Source organism: Eleutherodactylus coqui, chromosome 8 (genome assembly GCF_035609145.1).
Source record: "Eleutherodactylus coqui strain aEleCoq1 chromosome 8, aEleCoq1.hap1, whole genome shotgun sequence".
Lineage (NCBI taxonomy): Eukaryota > Metazoa > Chordata > Amphibia > Anura > Eleutherodactylidae > Eleutherodactylus > Eleutherodactylus coqui.
The window spans coordinates 39173922-39190899 of NC_089844.1; the positions used below are offsets into that span (position 1 = coordinate 39173922).

The following is a 16978-nucleotide window of genomic DNA, read 5'->3' on the forward strand; positions in this document are numbered from 1 at the left end:
GGGGTCCGGGGGATGAGGCTGGGGACTTCCGGCAACTGTCTCAAGACCTTTCAATGGGTGAGGAGGACGATGACGATGAGACACAGTTGTCTATCAGTGAGGTAGTAGTAAGGCCAGTAAGTCCGAGGGAGGAGCGCACAGAGGATTCAGAGGAAGAGCAGCAGGACAAAGAGGTGACTGACCCCACCTGGTTTGCTACGCCTACTGAGGACAGGTCTTCAGAGGGGGAGGCAAGGGCAGCAGCAGGGCAGGTTGCAAGAGGCAGTGCGATGTCCAGGGGTAGAGGCAGGGCCAGACCGAATAATCCACCAACTGTTTCCCAAAGCGCCCCCTCGCGCCATGCCACCCTGCAGAGGCCGAGGTGCTCAAAGGTCTGGCAGTTTTTCACTGAGAGTGCAGACGACCGACGAACAGTGGTGTGCAACCTTTGTCGCGCCAAGATCAGCCGGGGAGCCACCACCACCAGCATGCGCAGACATATGATGGCCAAGCACCCCACAAGGTGGGACAAAGGCCGTTCACCGCCTCCGGTTTGCACCGCTGCCTCTCCCCCTGTGCCCCAACCTGCCACTGAGATCAAACCCGCTCTGAGGACACAGGCACTACCGTCTCCTGGCCTGCACCCACACCCTCACCTCCGCTGTCCTCGGCCCCATCCAGCAATGTCTGTCAGCGCAGCGTCCAGCCGTCGCTAGCGCAAGTGTTTGAGCGCAAGCGCAAGTACGCCGCCACGCACCCGCACGCTCAAGCGTTAAACGTGCACGTAGCCAAATTTATCAGCCTGGAGATGCTGCCGTATAGGGTTGTGGAAACGGAGTCCTTCAAAAGTATGATGGCGGCGGCCCCACGCTACTCAGTTCCCAGTCACCACTATTTTTCCCGATGTGCCGTCCCAGCCCTGCACGACCACGTCTCCCGCAACATTGTACGCGCCCTCACCAACGCGGTTACTGCCAAGGTCCACTTAACAACGGACATGTGGACAAGCACAGGCGGGCAGGGCCACTATATCTCCCTGACGGCACATTGGGTGAATTTAGTGGAGGCTGGGACAGAGTCAGAGCCTGGGACCGCTCACGTCCTACCCACCCCCAGAATTGCGGGCCCCAACTCGGTGGTGGTATCTGCAGCGGTGTATGCTTCCTCCACTAAAGCACCCTCCTCCTCCAACGCAACCTCTGTCTCGCAATCAAGATGTGTCAGCAGCAGCACGTCGCCAGCAGTCGGTGTCGCGCGGCGTGGCAGCACAGCGGTGGGCAAGCGTCAGCAGGCTGTGCTGAAACTACTCAGCTTAGGAGATAAGAGGCACATGGCCCACGAACTGCTGCAGGGTTTGACAGAGCAGACCGACCGCTGGCTTGCGCCACTGAGCCTCCAACCGGGCATGGTCGTGTGTGACAACGGCCGTAACCTGGTGGTGGCTCTGCAGCTCGGCAGCCTCACGCACGTGCCATGCCTGGCCCACGTCTTTAATTTGGTGGTTCAGCGCTTTCTGAAAAGCTACCCACGCTTGTCAGACCTGCTCGGAATGGTGCGCCGGCTCTGCGCACATTTCCGCAAGTCCCACACGGACGCTGCTACCCTGCGCACCCTGCAACATCGGTTTAATCTGCCAGTGCACCGACTGCTGTGCGACGTGCCCACACGGTGGAACTCTACGCTCCACATGTTGGCCAGGCTCTATGAGCAGCGTAGAGCTATAGTGGAATACCAACTCCAACATGGGCGGCGCAGTGGGAGTCAGCCTCCTCAATTCTTTTCAGAAGAGTGGCCCTGGTTGGCAGACATTTGCCAGGTCCTTGGAAAATTTGAGGAGTCTACCCAGGTGGTGAGCGGCGATGCTGCAATCATTAGCGTCACCATTCCTCTGCTATGCCTCTTGAGAAGTTCCCTGCAAAGCATAAAGGCAGACGCTTTGCGCTCGGAAACAGAGCCGGGGGAAGACAGTATGTTGCTGGATCGTCAGAGCACTCTCCTGTCTATATCTCAGCGCGGTGATGAGGAGGAAGAGGAGGAAGATGAGGAGGAGGGGGAAGAGACAGCTTGGCCCACTGCTGAGGGTACACATGCTGCTTGCCTGTCATCCTTTCAGCGTGTATGGCCTGAGGAGGAGGAGGAGGATCCTGAAAGTGATCTTTCTAGTGAGGACAGCCATGTGTTGCGTACAGGTACCCTGGCACACATGGCTGACTTCATGTTAGGATGCCTTTCTCGTGACCCTCGCGTTACATGCATTCTGGCCACTACGGATTACTGGGTGTACACACTGCTTGACCCACGGTATAAGGAGAACCTTTCCACTCTCATACCCGAAGAGGAAAGGGGTTCGAGAGTGTTGCTATACCACAGGACCCTGGCGGACAAACTGATGGTGAAATTCCCATACGACAGCGCTAGTGGCCGAAGGCACAGTTCCGAGGGCCAGGTAGCAGGGGAGGCGCGGAGATCAGGCAGCATGTACAGCACAGGCAGGGCAACACTCTTTAAGGCCCTTGACAGCTTTATGGCTCCCCAGCAAGACTGTGTCACCGCTCCCCAGTCACGGTTGAGTCGGCGGGAGCACTGTAAAAGGATGGTGAGGGAGTACGTAGCCGATCGCACGACCATCCTCCATGACGCCTCTGCCCCCTACAACTACTGGGTGTCGAAGCTGGACACGTGGCCTGACTCGCGCTGTATGCCCTGGAGGTGCTTGCTTGTCCTGCGGCTAGCGTCTTGTCAGAGAGGGTGTTTAGCGCAGCTGGGGGAATCATCACAGATAAGCGTACCCGCCTGTCAACCGACAGTGCCGACAGGCTTATACTCATCAAGATGAACAAAGCCTGGATTTCCCCAGACTTCTCTTCTCCACCAGCGGACAGCAGCGAAACCTAAGCAATACGTAGGCTGCACCCGCGGATGGAAGCATCGTTCTCTATCCCCATCAAAAACGGGGACCTTTTAGCTTCATCAATCTGTGTATAATATTCCTCCTCCTCCTCCTGCTCCTCCTCCTGAAACCTCACATAATCACGCCGAACGGGCAATTTTTCTTAGGCCCACAAGGCTCAGTCATATAATTTTTCTAAACAATTTTTATACGTTCAATGCTCATTAAAGCGTTGAAACTTTCACCTGAACCAATTTTTATTTTTACTGGGCTGCCTCCAGGCCTAGTTACCAATTAAGCCACATTAACCAAAGCGATTAATGGGTTTCACCTGCCCTCTTGGTTGGGCATGGGCAATTTTTCTCAGGTACATTAGTACTGTTGGTACACCAATTTTTTGGGGCCCTCGCCTACAGTGTAATCCAATTAATTTTTGGCCCACCTGCATTACAGCTGACGTAACATCAGCTGTGTTGGGCACTGCAATGGGATATATTTATGTACCGCCGGTGGGTTCCAGGGAGCCACCCATGCTATGGGTCCACAGGGAGTTGTAAATGCATCTGTCCACTTCTAAAGAACCCCGGTCTGACTGGGGCATGCAGTGTGGGCCGAAGCCCACCTGCATTAAACATGACATTATTACCTCAGCTGTGATGGGCAATGCAATGGGATATATTTATGTACCGCCGGTGGGTTCCAGGGAGCCACCCATGCTGTGGGTGCACACGGAATTCCCATTGCTGAGTTGTACCTGCCTGTGACTAGTTATAAAAAACCGCGGTCTGACTGGGGCATGCAGACACCTTGACAGAATGAATAGTGTGTGGCACATAGGTTCCCCATTGCTATGCCCACGTGTGCAGCTCCAGATGGAGGTGGCACAGGATTGCATTTCTCGTTGCTTCTGTACAGCATTGTGGACTATCGCCCCGCCCCTTTTAAAGAGGGTCGCTGCCTAGCCGTGCCAACCCTCTGCAGTGTGTGCCTGCTTTTCCTCTGGCAGACGCACTTATAAATAGACATGAGGGTGGCGTGGCATGAGGGCAGCTGAAGGCTGGGCAGGGACAGTTTGGTGTGCGCTGTGGACACTGGGTCGTGGGGGGGGGTTGGGCAGCATGTAACACAGGAGAAGTGGCAGCGGAGTGTCATGCAGGCAGTGATTGTGCTTTGTTGGAGGTAGTGTGGTGCTTAGCTAAGGTATGCATTGCTAATGAGGGCTTTTCAGATGTAAAAGTTGTTGGGGGACCGGGCCCTCTCTTGCCGCTATTGTGGCTTAATAGTGGGACCTGTGAACTTGAGATGCAGCCCAACATGTAGCCCCTCGCCTGCCCTATCCGTTGCTGTGTCGTTTCCATCACTTTCTTGGGTTTTGCAGATTTTCACAAATGAAAACCTTAGCGAGCATCGGCGATATACAAAAATGCTCGGGTCGCCCATTGACTTCAATGGGGTTCGTTATTCGAAACGAACCCTCGAGCATCGCGAAAAGTTTGTCTCGAGTAACGAGCACCCGAGCATTTTGGTGCTCGCTCATCTCTACTCAATATCAATCCAGAGCAATGGTACAGAACAACAGTAACAACACTTCCTGCTTGTGTTCCCATGAAAATGGCTAATAAACCTGTTTTGGTCTTTTTTTTTTCAGATCCTCCTGTAAGAATTGTGAACACAAGCAATAATGTAGAAAACAAGTGTCTAAGTGGAGGACAAGTGATACTGAGCTGTGAAGTGTCCAGGGATAATGCCAAAGTATGTTGGTACAAGGACGGAGTAGAGATAGAGGAAAGTGAGGATCTGGTCTTGGAGTCAGACGGAAAGCATCGGAGACTCATCATCCATAACGCGCAAGTGCAAGACTCGGGAGAGTTTGTCTGTGACGTCAGAGATGACTGTGTCTTCTATACTGTTCTGGTATCAGGTCCGTGGTCCTCTGTATCTCCTCCACTAGTATATTAAATTCAGAAAGGAAGGTTTCCCTTAAAATGTGTTCTTTGAGCATTCCAGGATGTAACTTAGGTTGTGATCCTACAACTTCCAGTTGGAGATTGGATGCATCTCCTCGATGATCCATTTCTAATTAATTCAGTGGTGATGATGCATTAATCTCTTGTTTTCCAGAACCTCCAGTGAAGTTGGTGAACACCAGTGATGACACAGAACTGATGTATCTGTCTGGGGAGCAAGTGGAGCTGAGCTGTGAGGTTTCGAGAGTAAACGCCTCTGTACGATGGTACAAGGATGGAGATGAGGTGGAAGAGATGGAAGACATAACGCTGCAATCAGACGGGAAGCATCGTGGACTTATTATTCCATCTGCCCAAACTCAACACTCAGGAGAGTATATTTGTGACGCTGGAGATGACTCCATCTGTTACTATGTAAAAGTTACCGGTAAGCAAGAGCTCTTCAACCCTATATGTGGTCTACAGTGTTGATGGTGGAATTTCATTCTAAGGACTTCTCTTGTGGTGGTTGTAAGCGATGACCTTGTGAACTGACTAACGTTAAGAGGCTCCACCCAGTTTGCCCTAATCTGCAAATTTGCTTACAATATGGGGTATGTTCACAAGTTCAACAAAAAACACGTGAAATGCATCCTGGTGGATTAGGAATTAATTCACAACTCAGTAAATCAATTTGCATATATCTATTTACTTGTCTACAGCCTAGGACATTGGGTCCACAGAGGGAGTCCATGCAGTTTCAATGGACCCCGGGCACAGAGACCTATTCCAAATTGGTATAGCCATCACTTTAATAGGTGAGAATCTGCATTGGGATACGGTTTCCATCAGTGCCTTAACATTAGCAAATACTGAAAAGGCTAATGTAGTCATGGAAATAGTATGGAGGCATCAGGACTTCCTTAAAACCTGTCATCAACTATAAGCACTTTAAACTAGGTTTTGGTGCTTAGAATTTGGGTGATGTGACATCCAGAGAGCCTCTTTTCATACTCATCCAGTCCCCCATTGCTGTCCTGTCTGCGAAGTCAATGCACACACACCAGCCTGACTCTTTTTAGATGGCTGTGTGAATGCACTTGCATAGAGGTGAACGGGAATACATGTGCACAACCTTCTGGAAAGAGTCAAGCTGGCTTTGAATGCACTGACTTCATTGGGGGACACTGCAGAAACGGGGGACCAGGTGAGTATGAAAAGAGGCTCGCCGGACTCTACATCACCTAAACTATAAGCACCATAACTTAGTTTATGGTGCTTATGGTTGAAGACAGGCTCCCTTTAACAGACAGTAGGAGTGTACTGGTGTCAAGCAGCCCCTCAAAGCAGCCTAATTTTTATCATTGGTATACAACACACAAACACCACCCCGTCTTCTATGTATGCCACTGAGTATAGAAATTAAAATGGAAATATGTGAAATTCCGCCTATCAAAAATTACCTTTTCAATACAAATTAGACATTGTCACAATTAGTTCCATTGAATCAAAGTTTTTTGGGTCAGACTTAAAAATGAGCAATTTATGGCTGAAAATTATACTGGTTTTGGCTTAATATCTCAGGATGTTACCATTGTGTGATATAGAAGCATAACTTGAAGCTGCTAGGCTCTAATGCAAAATCTGTAACAGGGTCCTCGGCTATAATGCTTCATTTATAGCGCTGGTGTCATTATATGGGGAAGAGAGACCTTATGTTCCCCTAAGTCTCCAGCACCCGGGTATGACTACATCCACTGGTGTGATACTATAACAAGGGTGTAATACTGTATTAGTGTCAGGATATTGTTTTAACTTTTTTTCTATGGTTTCCTAGAGCCACCAGTGAAGTTTATCAACACAAGTGAAGACACAGAGTTGTCATGTGTGACCGGGGAGCCTTTTGTATTAAGCTGTGAGGTGTCAAGGGAGAATGCCCAAGTGCGCTGGTACAAGGATGGGGTGGATGTGGAAGAGAGCGAGAATATCAGGATAGAGTCTGCCGGCCCAATGCGCAGACTAGTTGTAGACTCGGCACAGGCACAGGATTCGGGAGAGTATGTCTGTGACGCAAGAGATGATGCTGTATTCTACAGTGTATTAGTGACAGGTAAGACAGAACATGGGGTCATGTAAGCGACATGTTATGCTACCACTTGATTGATCATCAGAGAATTTGCTGAAAGAACCTAAAGTGGATCACAGAGTGGAGCACAAAAACCTAAAATCTCCTACTAAATTAACTTTATGTTCTGTCCAAAATCTATAATGTGCTTATATCTTCCGTAATCTCCTCAACCACCATACCAGTGTTTCATATAGCATTAGAACTCACTTTTACATCTACATCACTCCATCCTTCATTGTCACCATGCCTCCACCCTCCTCCCATGTATTTATTTGTCCTCCCCTTAAATTATAGCATTTTCCTATGGATAAACATAGTCCCACCCTACAAATGTACCATTTTATATGATATCAACTTACATAGTAACATAGTATGTAAGGCTGAATGAAGACAATGTCCATCTAGTCCAGCGTGTCTATCCTACTGTGTTGATCCAGAGGAAGGGGAAAAAAAACCAAGGCCAGAAGCCAATTAGCCCTTTTGGGGGAAAAATTCCTTCCCGACTCCCTTATGGCAATCAGACTGTTCCCTGGACCAACCCCTAATAGTTCCTACCTGCCTGTATACCCGGATTGACAATTAACCTAAGATTTATATCCTATAATGTCCTTCCTCTCCAGAAAGACATCAAGTCCCCTTTTAAACTCCTCTGTGGATTTTGCCATCACCGCTTCCTCCGGCAGAGAGTTCCACAGTCTAACTGCTCTTACAGTAAAGAATCCCCTTCTATGTTGGTGATGAAACCTACTTTCCTCTAATCGTAGCGGATGTCTTCTTGTTACCGTCACAGTCCTGGGTGTAAACAGATCCTGGGAGAGATCCTTGTATTGTCCCCTCATGTATTTATACATAGTTATTTAATCACCCCTTAGCCGTCTTTTTTCTAGAGTAAATAGTCCCAATTTTGATGCCTCTCTGGGTATTCCAGTCCTCCCATTCCATGTATTAGTTTAGTTGCCCTTCTTTGAATCCCCTCCAATACCGTAACATCTTTCCTGAGCACCAGTGACCAGAACTGTACGCAGTATTCCATGTGAGGCCTGACTAGTGCCTTATATAATGGAAGGATAATGTTCTCGTCCTTCGCCCCTATACCTCTTTTAATGCATCCCAAGACTTTATTTGCCTTTGCAGCAGCTGACTGGCATTGGTTACTCCAGTTTAGTCTACTATCCACTAATACCCCCAGATCCTTTTCCATATCACTTTTTCCTAGCGGTACCCCATTAATCGAATATTGGTGACATCCGTTTCTCCTGCCCATGTGCATAGTCTTACATTTTTCAGCATTGAACTTCATTTGCCATTTTTCTGCCCAAGCCCCCAGCTTATCCAGGTCTGTTTGTAGCCGTACCTTGTCCTCCGTTTCATTAATTATATTGTATAATTTTGTGTCATCTGCAAATATTGATATTTTGCTGTGCAGCCCCTCTATCAGGTCATTGATAAATATGTTGAACAGAGTGGGGCCTAATACTGAACCCTGTGGCACCCCGCTAGCGACTGTGGTCCAATCAGAGTACGAACCATTTATTACCACCCTCTGCTTTCTATCATTCAGCCAATTTTTTACTCACTTACACACGTTTTCACCCAGTCCGAGCTGTCTCATTTTGTATATTAGCCTATTATGTGGCACGGTGTCAAAGGCTTTAGAGAAGTCCAGATATACGAGATCAATAGATTCTCCCTGGTTCAGCTTAGAGCTTACTTCATCGTAGAAACTGATCAGATTTGTCTGACATGAGCGACCCTTCATGAATCCATGCTGGTGAGGAGTTATTCCCTTGTTCTCCTTGAGGTGCTCATCAATGGCGTCTCTCAGAATCCCCTCGAAAATTTTTCCCGTTACTGAAGTGAGACTTACTGGCCTGTAGTTACCAGGCTCACTTTTGCTCCCTTTTTTGTAAATTGGAACCACGTTGGCAATGCGCCAATCCAATGGTACTACTCCGGTCTTGATAATGTCTAGAAATATTAGATATAGCGGCCTAGCTATCTCGTCACTTAGTTCCCTTAGTATCCTTGGGTGTAATCCATCTGGGCCCGGCGATTTATCAATTTTAGTCTTCTTTAGTCGCTTCCGCACCTCCTCCTGCGTTAGGTATGAGATATTTTGTGATGGGTTCATTTTATTCCCCTGCATCACATGTGGCATTTCCTTTTTGTTTGTGAATACACTTGAAAAGAAACTGTTTAGTAGATTTCCTTTCCCTTCGTCATCATCAATGATTTCTCCTGCATTGTTTTTTAAAGGGCCAGTGCTTTCCCTGCAAATCCTTTTGCTGTTAATATAGTTGAAAAATAGTTTCGGGTTGTTTTTGCTCTCTTTGGCGATCAGTTTTTCTGCTTACTCCTTGGCAGTTTTGATCGTATCTTTGCATATTTTGTTTTTTTCCCTGTATGATTTTAGCGCTTCTTCGCTGCCTTGTTGCTTTAGTAGTTTGAACGCTTTCTTCTTTTCGTTTATTGCCCCTCGTACCGTCTTGTCGAGCCACATTGGTTTCCTTTTAGTTGAGTTTCTTTTATTTTTAAAGGGAATGAACTGCTCACATGAGGTGATTAGGATCCTTTTGAACTTTTCCCATTTGTCCTCTGTACTGTTATTTTTGAGGATGTTGTCCCATTTAATGTTACCGATAGTAGTTCTAAGCTCATCAAATTTTGCTTTACTAAAGTTTAGTTTGTTTGTCGCTCCCTGATAAGGCTTCCTATTGAATGACAGCTGGAAATTGATTATATTGTGGTCACTGTTCCCCAAGTGCCCCTCAACCTGCACCCCCTTTATACGTTCCGGTTTGTTGGTTAGTACTAGGTCCAGAATGGCTCTCCCTCTTGTTGGTTCCTGCACAAGTTGGTTCAGGTAATTCTCTTTAATTACTCTTAAGAACTTATCACCCCTGTGAGATTTGCAGGTTTCGTTCTCCCATGTTATATCCGGATAATTAAAGTCCCCCATGATAATTACTTCGTTGTGGTTTGACACCTCTTCTATCTGCCTTAATAGTAAGTTATCAGTTTCTTCTATTGCTTTGGTGGTCTATAGAAGACCCCTATCAGGATTTTGTTATTTTTTCCTCCCTGTATTTCTACCCACAGAGATTCCACCTGTTCTTCTCCTACCCCTATATCCTCCTGTAGCCTCGGCTTCAAGTTTGATTTGACGTACAGACATACCCCTCCCCCTTTCTGGTTCCTTCGGTCTCTTCTGAAGAGATTGTACCCCTGCAAATTCACCGCCCAATCGCACTTATCATCCAGCCATGTTTCCGTAATTCCGACTATATCATAATTTTCATCAGTCATTCTCACTTCAAGCTCACCCACTTTACCGATCAGACTTCTTGCATTCGTGGTCATACAATTTATATCGTTTTTTTTTTTTTTTTTTAAATTTGTTTTGTTGCTATTCGTACTTATGGCTGATCTATTAGTTCTAACTGTACTAACCCCACCCCCTGCTCGACCCCCATTCCCTTTGCTTGGACCCGGGTCGCAAGTTACACTGGCTACCCCACTATTTCTCATTTTACCCTCCCCCCAGTCTCTAGTTTAAACACTCCTCCAGCCTTCTAGCCATCTTATCCCCCAGCACAGCTGCACCCTCCCCATTAAGATGCAGCCCGTCCCTACGGTAGAGTCTGTAGCCGACAGCAAAGTCAGCCCAGTTCTCCAAGAACCCAAATCCCTCCTTCTTACACCAACTCCGGAGCCACTTGTTTACCCCCCTAAGATCCTGCTGCCTTTCTAGTGTGGCTTTAGGTACAGGTAGTATTTCCGAGAAAACTACCCTGGAGGTCCTCGCCCTGAGCTTGGACCCTAGGTCCCTGAAATCATTTTTGAGGGCCCTCCATTGACCTCTAACTTGTTCATTGGTGCCAACGTGCACCATGACCGCTGGATCTTCACCAGCCCCTCCCAGTAATCTGTCAATCCGATCCGCGATGTGTCGAACTCGAGCGCCAGGAAGATAACACACTGTTCGACGATCCCGGTCTTTATGGCAGATTGCCCTATCTATCCCCCTTATAATTGAGTCCCCCACCACTAGAACCTGTCTAGCCTGCCCTGCACTCCCCGTCCTCGTCTCACCGGAGCAGTCATCCCCCTGGCGTTCAGAGGGCCTGTCGTGCTGCAGCGGTGCTGGCTCTGTAATCGCATCGCCCTCATCTGCCAACGTTGCAGACATGTTGGGTTGTGCCAGTTCAGGACCAGCCTCCCTGGATCTATTCCCTCTACGCCTCCTTCTATCTGTCACCCAGCTTCTTGCCTGCTCCCCCTGCTCTTCCGTAGCACCATCTGCCCCAACATCTACCCCAGCGAGTGTCTGCTCAGTGAGCAGCAAACTCCTTTCCATGTTGTCAATGGCTCTCAGTGTTGCCAGTTGCTCATTTAGATCCAGAATTTGGGCTTCTAAATGTTCGACGTGCACGCATCTTGCGCAACGGTATGCACCCTCGATCGGCTGATCAAGGACCGCATACATTGCACAAGTAGCACACTGGATGGCATTGCCAGGCATGAAGCTTATCCTAATGGGGATCTACAATTTACTTCTGGAAGTAGTGAAGATAGACTTGTTCACACTCCGCTCACACGCTGCCGCCTCCGCTCAACCGCTCACACGCTGCTGCAACCGCTCAACCGCTCACATGCTGCTGAAACCGCTCAACCGCTCACACGCTGCTGCAACTGCTGCCTCCGCGCAACCGCTCACACGCTGCTACCTCCGCGCAACCGCTCACACGCTGCTGCAACCACTCACACGCTGCTGCCTCTGCTCACACGCTGCTGACTCTGCTCACGCGCTGCCGCCTCCGCTCACACGCTGCCGCCTCCGCTCACACGCTGCCGCTCTCGCGCAACTGCTCACACGCTGCTGCCTCTGTGCAACCGCTCACCCGCTGACACTTATGCGCAACTGTTCACACACAAAAAACTTTTTTTTTTTTCCCTCACAAACACTTAGACCCACAGACACAGACACACACAGAAGACACAACTAGGGCACACCAGATACACAGAAGACACAACTAGGGCACACCAGATACACAGAAGACACACTCTTAGCTCACAAACACACACAGAAGATACTTATCGGCTCCTGCGGCTCCTCCACTCCTCCTGGTGATGTCACCTGCTCTCCCAGCGGCCGCTCACTCTGCCCTTCTGCACTCCTGTCTCAGCTGCTCTGCTGCTCCGTTCTGGTCCCCTCCGCTGCTGCTGGCGCTGGACTCCTGGTGGCCTCTTGGCGCCGGCTACTTCTCTGCTCCACTCCGGTCTTACCTTACTGCCCCCGCACCTGCTTCAGCGCCGGTATCGGCTCCTGCACTGCTCCGATGTCCCCTTCAGCCCCCCGCTCGTGCCTCTGTCTCGGCGTGCTGCTCCTGGCGTCTGACGTCACTTCCTGTTACAAGTGTCTCTACTTATGCGTGATCCACTGCTCTCTTCCCCTATAAAATCATTACTCCACCATCTTCTGCCCTCCTCCCAGAACCTCTCCACTTCCCTGCAATTTTATCATAACACAATCATTCTTTCATATTTTCACAACTCCATTGTCCCGCCATATCATTCCACTGAGCTCCAGAATGATCATATGTGCACCCAGATATCAGAACTCCATTCTCCCTCCATATACTTGTTTCACTCTCCTCAAATGTCAACAAAACTCCACCTTCTTTCCTTATTGTCAAATTCCACCTTCTTTCCATATTATCAAACTCCACCTTCTTTTCAAATTTTCAAACTCCGCTCCCTTTCTATAATGTCAGATTATTTCCAAATTGCCAAATTCCACCTCCTTTTTATATTGTCGAATTCCACCTTCTATCCATTTTGTCAAACTCTGCCCTCTTTCCATTGGGTCATCGTTCAGCTATTCTTCCATATTAGAACTCCCTCCTCCAATCATCACTGCAGTCTCCTTCAAGATCATTATTACTCCACGATTCCCTGATCATAAAACTATGAGACCCAATGTCTAGTTTGCTTTCTGAGTTACTCTCATGAATACTTTGTGTTTCTTTCCACTTGCCGTAATGATTAGAGATGAGCGAACGCGTTCGTCCGAGCTTGCTATTCGTGCGAATATTAGGGTGTTCGGGATGTTCGTTATTCGTAACGAACACCATGCGGTGTTCTGGTAAATTAAACTTTCTTCCCTGAGACGTTAGCGCTTTTTTTTGGCCAATATAAAGACAGGGAAGGCATTACAACTTCCCCCTGCAACGTTTAAGCCCTATACCACCCCCCTGCTGTGAGTGGCTGGGGAGATAAGGTGTCCGCCTGATATGAAAGTCTGCCCCTCCCGCTGCTCGCTATGGATGCATTCTATATGCGCTCAATGGGGCCAGCGGCAGCAGCGCTGACCCCATTGAGAACATATAGAAGACAAATCCTTCTTCTCTGGCACAGCTGTAACAGCTGTAGCAGAGAAGAACGATGTTTGCCCATTGAATTCAATGGAACCGGCAATACAGCCGACTCCACTGAATGCAATGGGCTGCCGGCGATCGCAGGATGAATGGTCGGAAAGGGGTTAAATATATAACCCCTTTCCTGCAATTCATCCAGAAATGTGTTACACTAAAAATATATACCGGCGTATAAGGCGACCGGGCGTATAAGACGACCCCCCAACTGTCACCTTATACGCCGGTAATACAGTGGAGAAAAGAATAAAAAGCATTACTTACGTTTTTAGATGATCTGCGGCGCTCCTGCAGGCTGTCACTCCCTCCTGGTCCACGGCAGAGTATTGCTTTCTCCACGAAAGACTTTAAATCCCTGCCTCCAGAAAGACACGTGCCTTCAGCCAATCACAGCCAATGACAATGATGTCATTGAATGGCTGTGATTGGCTGTGTTTCTGGAGGCGGGGATTTCAAGGCTTGAAATCCCCGCCTCCAGAAACACAGCCAATCACAGCCATTCAATGACATCATTGTCATTGGCTGTGATTGGCTGAAGGCACATGTGCTTCTGGAGGCAGGGATTTAAAGTCTTTCGTGGAGAAAGCTTGTCTGCCGTGGACCAGGAGGGAGTGACAGCCTGCAGGAGCGCCGCAGATCATCTAAAAACGTAAGTAATGCTTTTTATTCTTTTCTCCACTGTATTACCGGCGTATAAGGTGACAGTTGGGGGGTCGTCTTATACGCCCGGTCGCCTTATACGCCGGTATATATTTTTAGTGTAACACATTTCTGGATGAATTGCAGGAAAGGGGTTATATATTTAACCCCTTTCCGACCATTCATCCTGCGATCGCCGGCAGCCCATTGCATTCAGTGGAGTCGGCTGTATTGCCGGTTCCATTGAATTCAATGGGCAAACATCGTTCTTCTCTGCTACAGCTGTTACAGCTGTGCCAGAGGAGGACGATCTTTATGCTGACAGTGGGGGGGGGGGGGGGGCACTCTTGCCGCTATTGTGGCTTAATAGTGGGACCTGTGAACTTGAGATGCAGCCCACCATGTAGCCCCTCGCCTGCCCTATCCGTCACTGTGTCATTCCCATCACTTTCCTGAATTGCCCAGATTTTCACACATGAAAACCTTAGCGAGCATCGGCGAAATACAAAAATGTTCCGGTCGCCCATTGACTTCAATGGGGTTCGTTGTTCGAAACGAACCCTCGAGCATCACGGGAAGTTCGTTACGAATAACGAACACCCGAACATTTTGGTGTTCGCTCATCTCTAGTAATGATCATTGACAGATTATATTATTATTGTTGTGTTTATAGAGCCTCCTACAAAGATTGTGTCTCTGGGCGTCCGCTCACAAGAACTGGAGTATACTGTAGGATCCAGGGTGGAGCTGGCACTGGAAGTGTCACGAAGCAATGGTATTGTCCGGTGGTTTAAAGATGGACTGGAAGTAGATGAGGATGAGAATCTGCAGGTGATCTCAAAGGGAACTCGTCGCTGTCTAATCTTGTCAAGAGCCAATGTGGATGACTCCGGGGAATATATTTGTGACACAGACAGCGACTCTATCACATTTGATGTCAAGATATCTGGTAAGGAAATTCAAAATACATACTTACTAGAGATGAGCGAGCACCAAAATGCTCGAGTGCTTGTTACTCGAGTCGAACTTTCATTGTGCGATCGCCGGCAGCCCATTGCTTTCAATGGAGCCGGCTGTATTGCCGGCTCCATTGAATTCAATGGGCTAACATCGTTCTGCCGGGACAAGGTGAGTATATATTTTTTTTTACTTTTTACACATTTTAGGATGATTTTCAGGTAAGGGCTTATATTTTTAACCCTTCCCGAAAATTCATCCCACGCTAGCCGGCAGCCCATTGCTTTCAATGGAGCCGGCTGTATTGCCGGCTCCATTGAATTCAATGGTCACTGCTCGTTTAATCGAGACGAGCACCGCGTGGTGCTCGTCTCGAGTAACGAGCATCTCGAGCACCCTAATACTCGAACGAGCATCAAGCTCGGACGAGTATGCTCGCTCATCTCTAATACTTACCAACAAGTTGGAAAGTCTCTTGGACTACACTTTCCACCCTACCCTCCTTACTGGTCATGGGGCCCCTTTTGTGAAGATATATCCTCTTCATGCAGACTGACTTGGCAGTTCACTCTCCAGTATCAAGAGATGAGCAGAGCCCGATGACTATTGCCTGCGACCTGCCCTGGTGCCATGGAGAAGGGAGCTAAGCCAGGCCACATATTGAAGAAGATGGTCCCATATCTCTACTGGTGTTAGTAGAGCCTGTTGGGGAGAGCAGCACTACTAACTGCACTTTTATATTTTGCTCAAAAGAGGTTGTTACAAAAATCTGATTAATAACGACAGTAAGAGATTTAGAAATGCGGAGTCTAAATACTGCCAAGCCAATCTGGGGGTATTACCCAATTCGTGGAAGGAGAGATGGGATATGTGTTGCTGACAAGTACCAGGTATTCTTATACAACTGAATAGTAATACAATGTTGCAGCTGACGAGGATCAGGAAGCAGTATTTTACAGCACACAGTTCAGGCCTGGCATGGCTCCTCGCACCTACTGTGCATAAGTAACCAGACAGTCGGGCAGATTTACTATTCAAAATACAACAGTTTATGTTTTTAGATACTTTCAGATATTTTTCCAACTCATTCGAAAAAGGGGCATGGCCTAAATTGAACCAAAAATTGTGCCAAATTTTGGAAAATTGCACCAAAATTGTGGTGTGATTTTTGACGTAAACTAAGGCAACTAGTAGTTGGTATAAACTTAGACTAAAAAGTTTGAACATTTGACAGATTTACCATCCAGCTGCCAGGCATCTAGCTCGCTGTCTGTCTTAGTTTGCACTGTCTAAAGGTCCATTTAGACACAATGATTATCGCTCAAAATTCGCTCAAAAGCAGTCTTTTGAGTGATAATCGTTGGCGTAACTGCACTTACATTGTGCAGTTTTCTTTATGCCATTGCTCATCGAACATAGAGAATTTATTCAGCAAACAGCGGGTGGTCCTCTGAATAAATTCAGCTCTTGGAGGCTCATACGCTACTAATTGGTACTAATAGGCATTAGTACCAATTAGTAGATTATGCAAAATGATCGTTCAAAAGCCATCTTTTGAGAGATCATGCTTGTTTCTAAATGCCCCTTATAGACAATATTACTAAATGTGCCTCAGTCTGTCATTCTGCAAGGGTTCTTAGTGCTCTCTGCTGTCTAACCTGGCCGCACCAATCCCGCGCACCAGCTCTACCTGACCTGGAAGATGCAGGACCCACTTACGGTTGCACAAGCAACTTTTTTTTACTACACCAAACCTCTCCATGCCTTCCGACACAGCCCTCCTTCTGCCAGCAGTCCTATTCTCCGAGTCTTTTTATTGAAGATGCTCAGGAACAAAGAAATTGGTTGACAGTGTATGGTTTTTCTAATGTCGCCACAAAATTTGTAAAACGTGTTAATTTGCCCACAAATCAAACAGTTTTTGCTCCGTTATTACTGGTAAGAAATGTAATATCAGATCATACATAAATGGCACTTCCACTTTTGTGGTATATTTGATCCTCTA

At 47.8% G+C, this 16978-nt stretch overlaps 1 protein-coding gene across 2 annotated transcripts in view; it reads left to right on the forward strand.

Annotated features, from left to right (window-relative positions):
• OBSL1 (obscurin like cytoskeletal adaptor 1) overlaps window positions 1-16978 on the forward strand; it is a 98771-nt gene that overhangs the window by 55712 nt on the left and 26081 nt on the right. For both annotated transcript variants that reach the window (XM_066575529.1, XM_066575531.1), the window contains exons 13-16: window positions 4518-4790; window positions 4991-5263; window positions 6653-6925; window positions 14690-14965. In XM_066575529.1, the coding sequence (XP_066431626.1) occupies window positions 4518-4790; window positions 4991-5263; window positions 6653-6925; window positions 14690-14965 (1095 nt within the window). The remainder of the gene's footprint in view (window positions 1-4517; window positions 4791-4990; window positions 5264-6652; window positions 6926-14689; window positions 14966-16978) is intronic.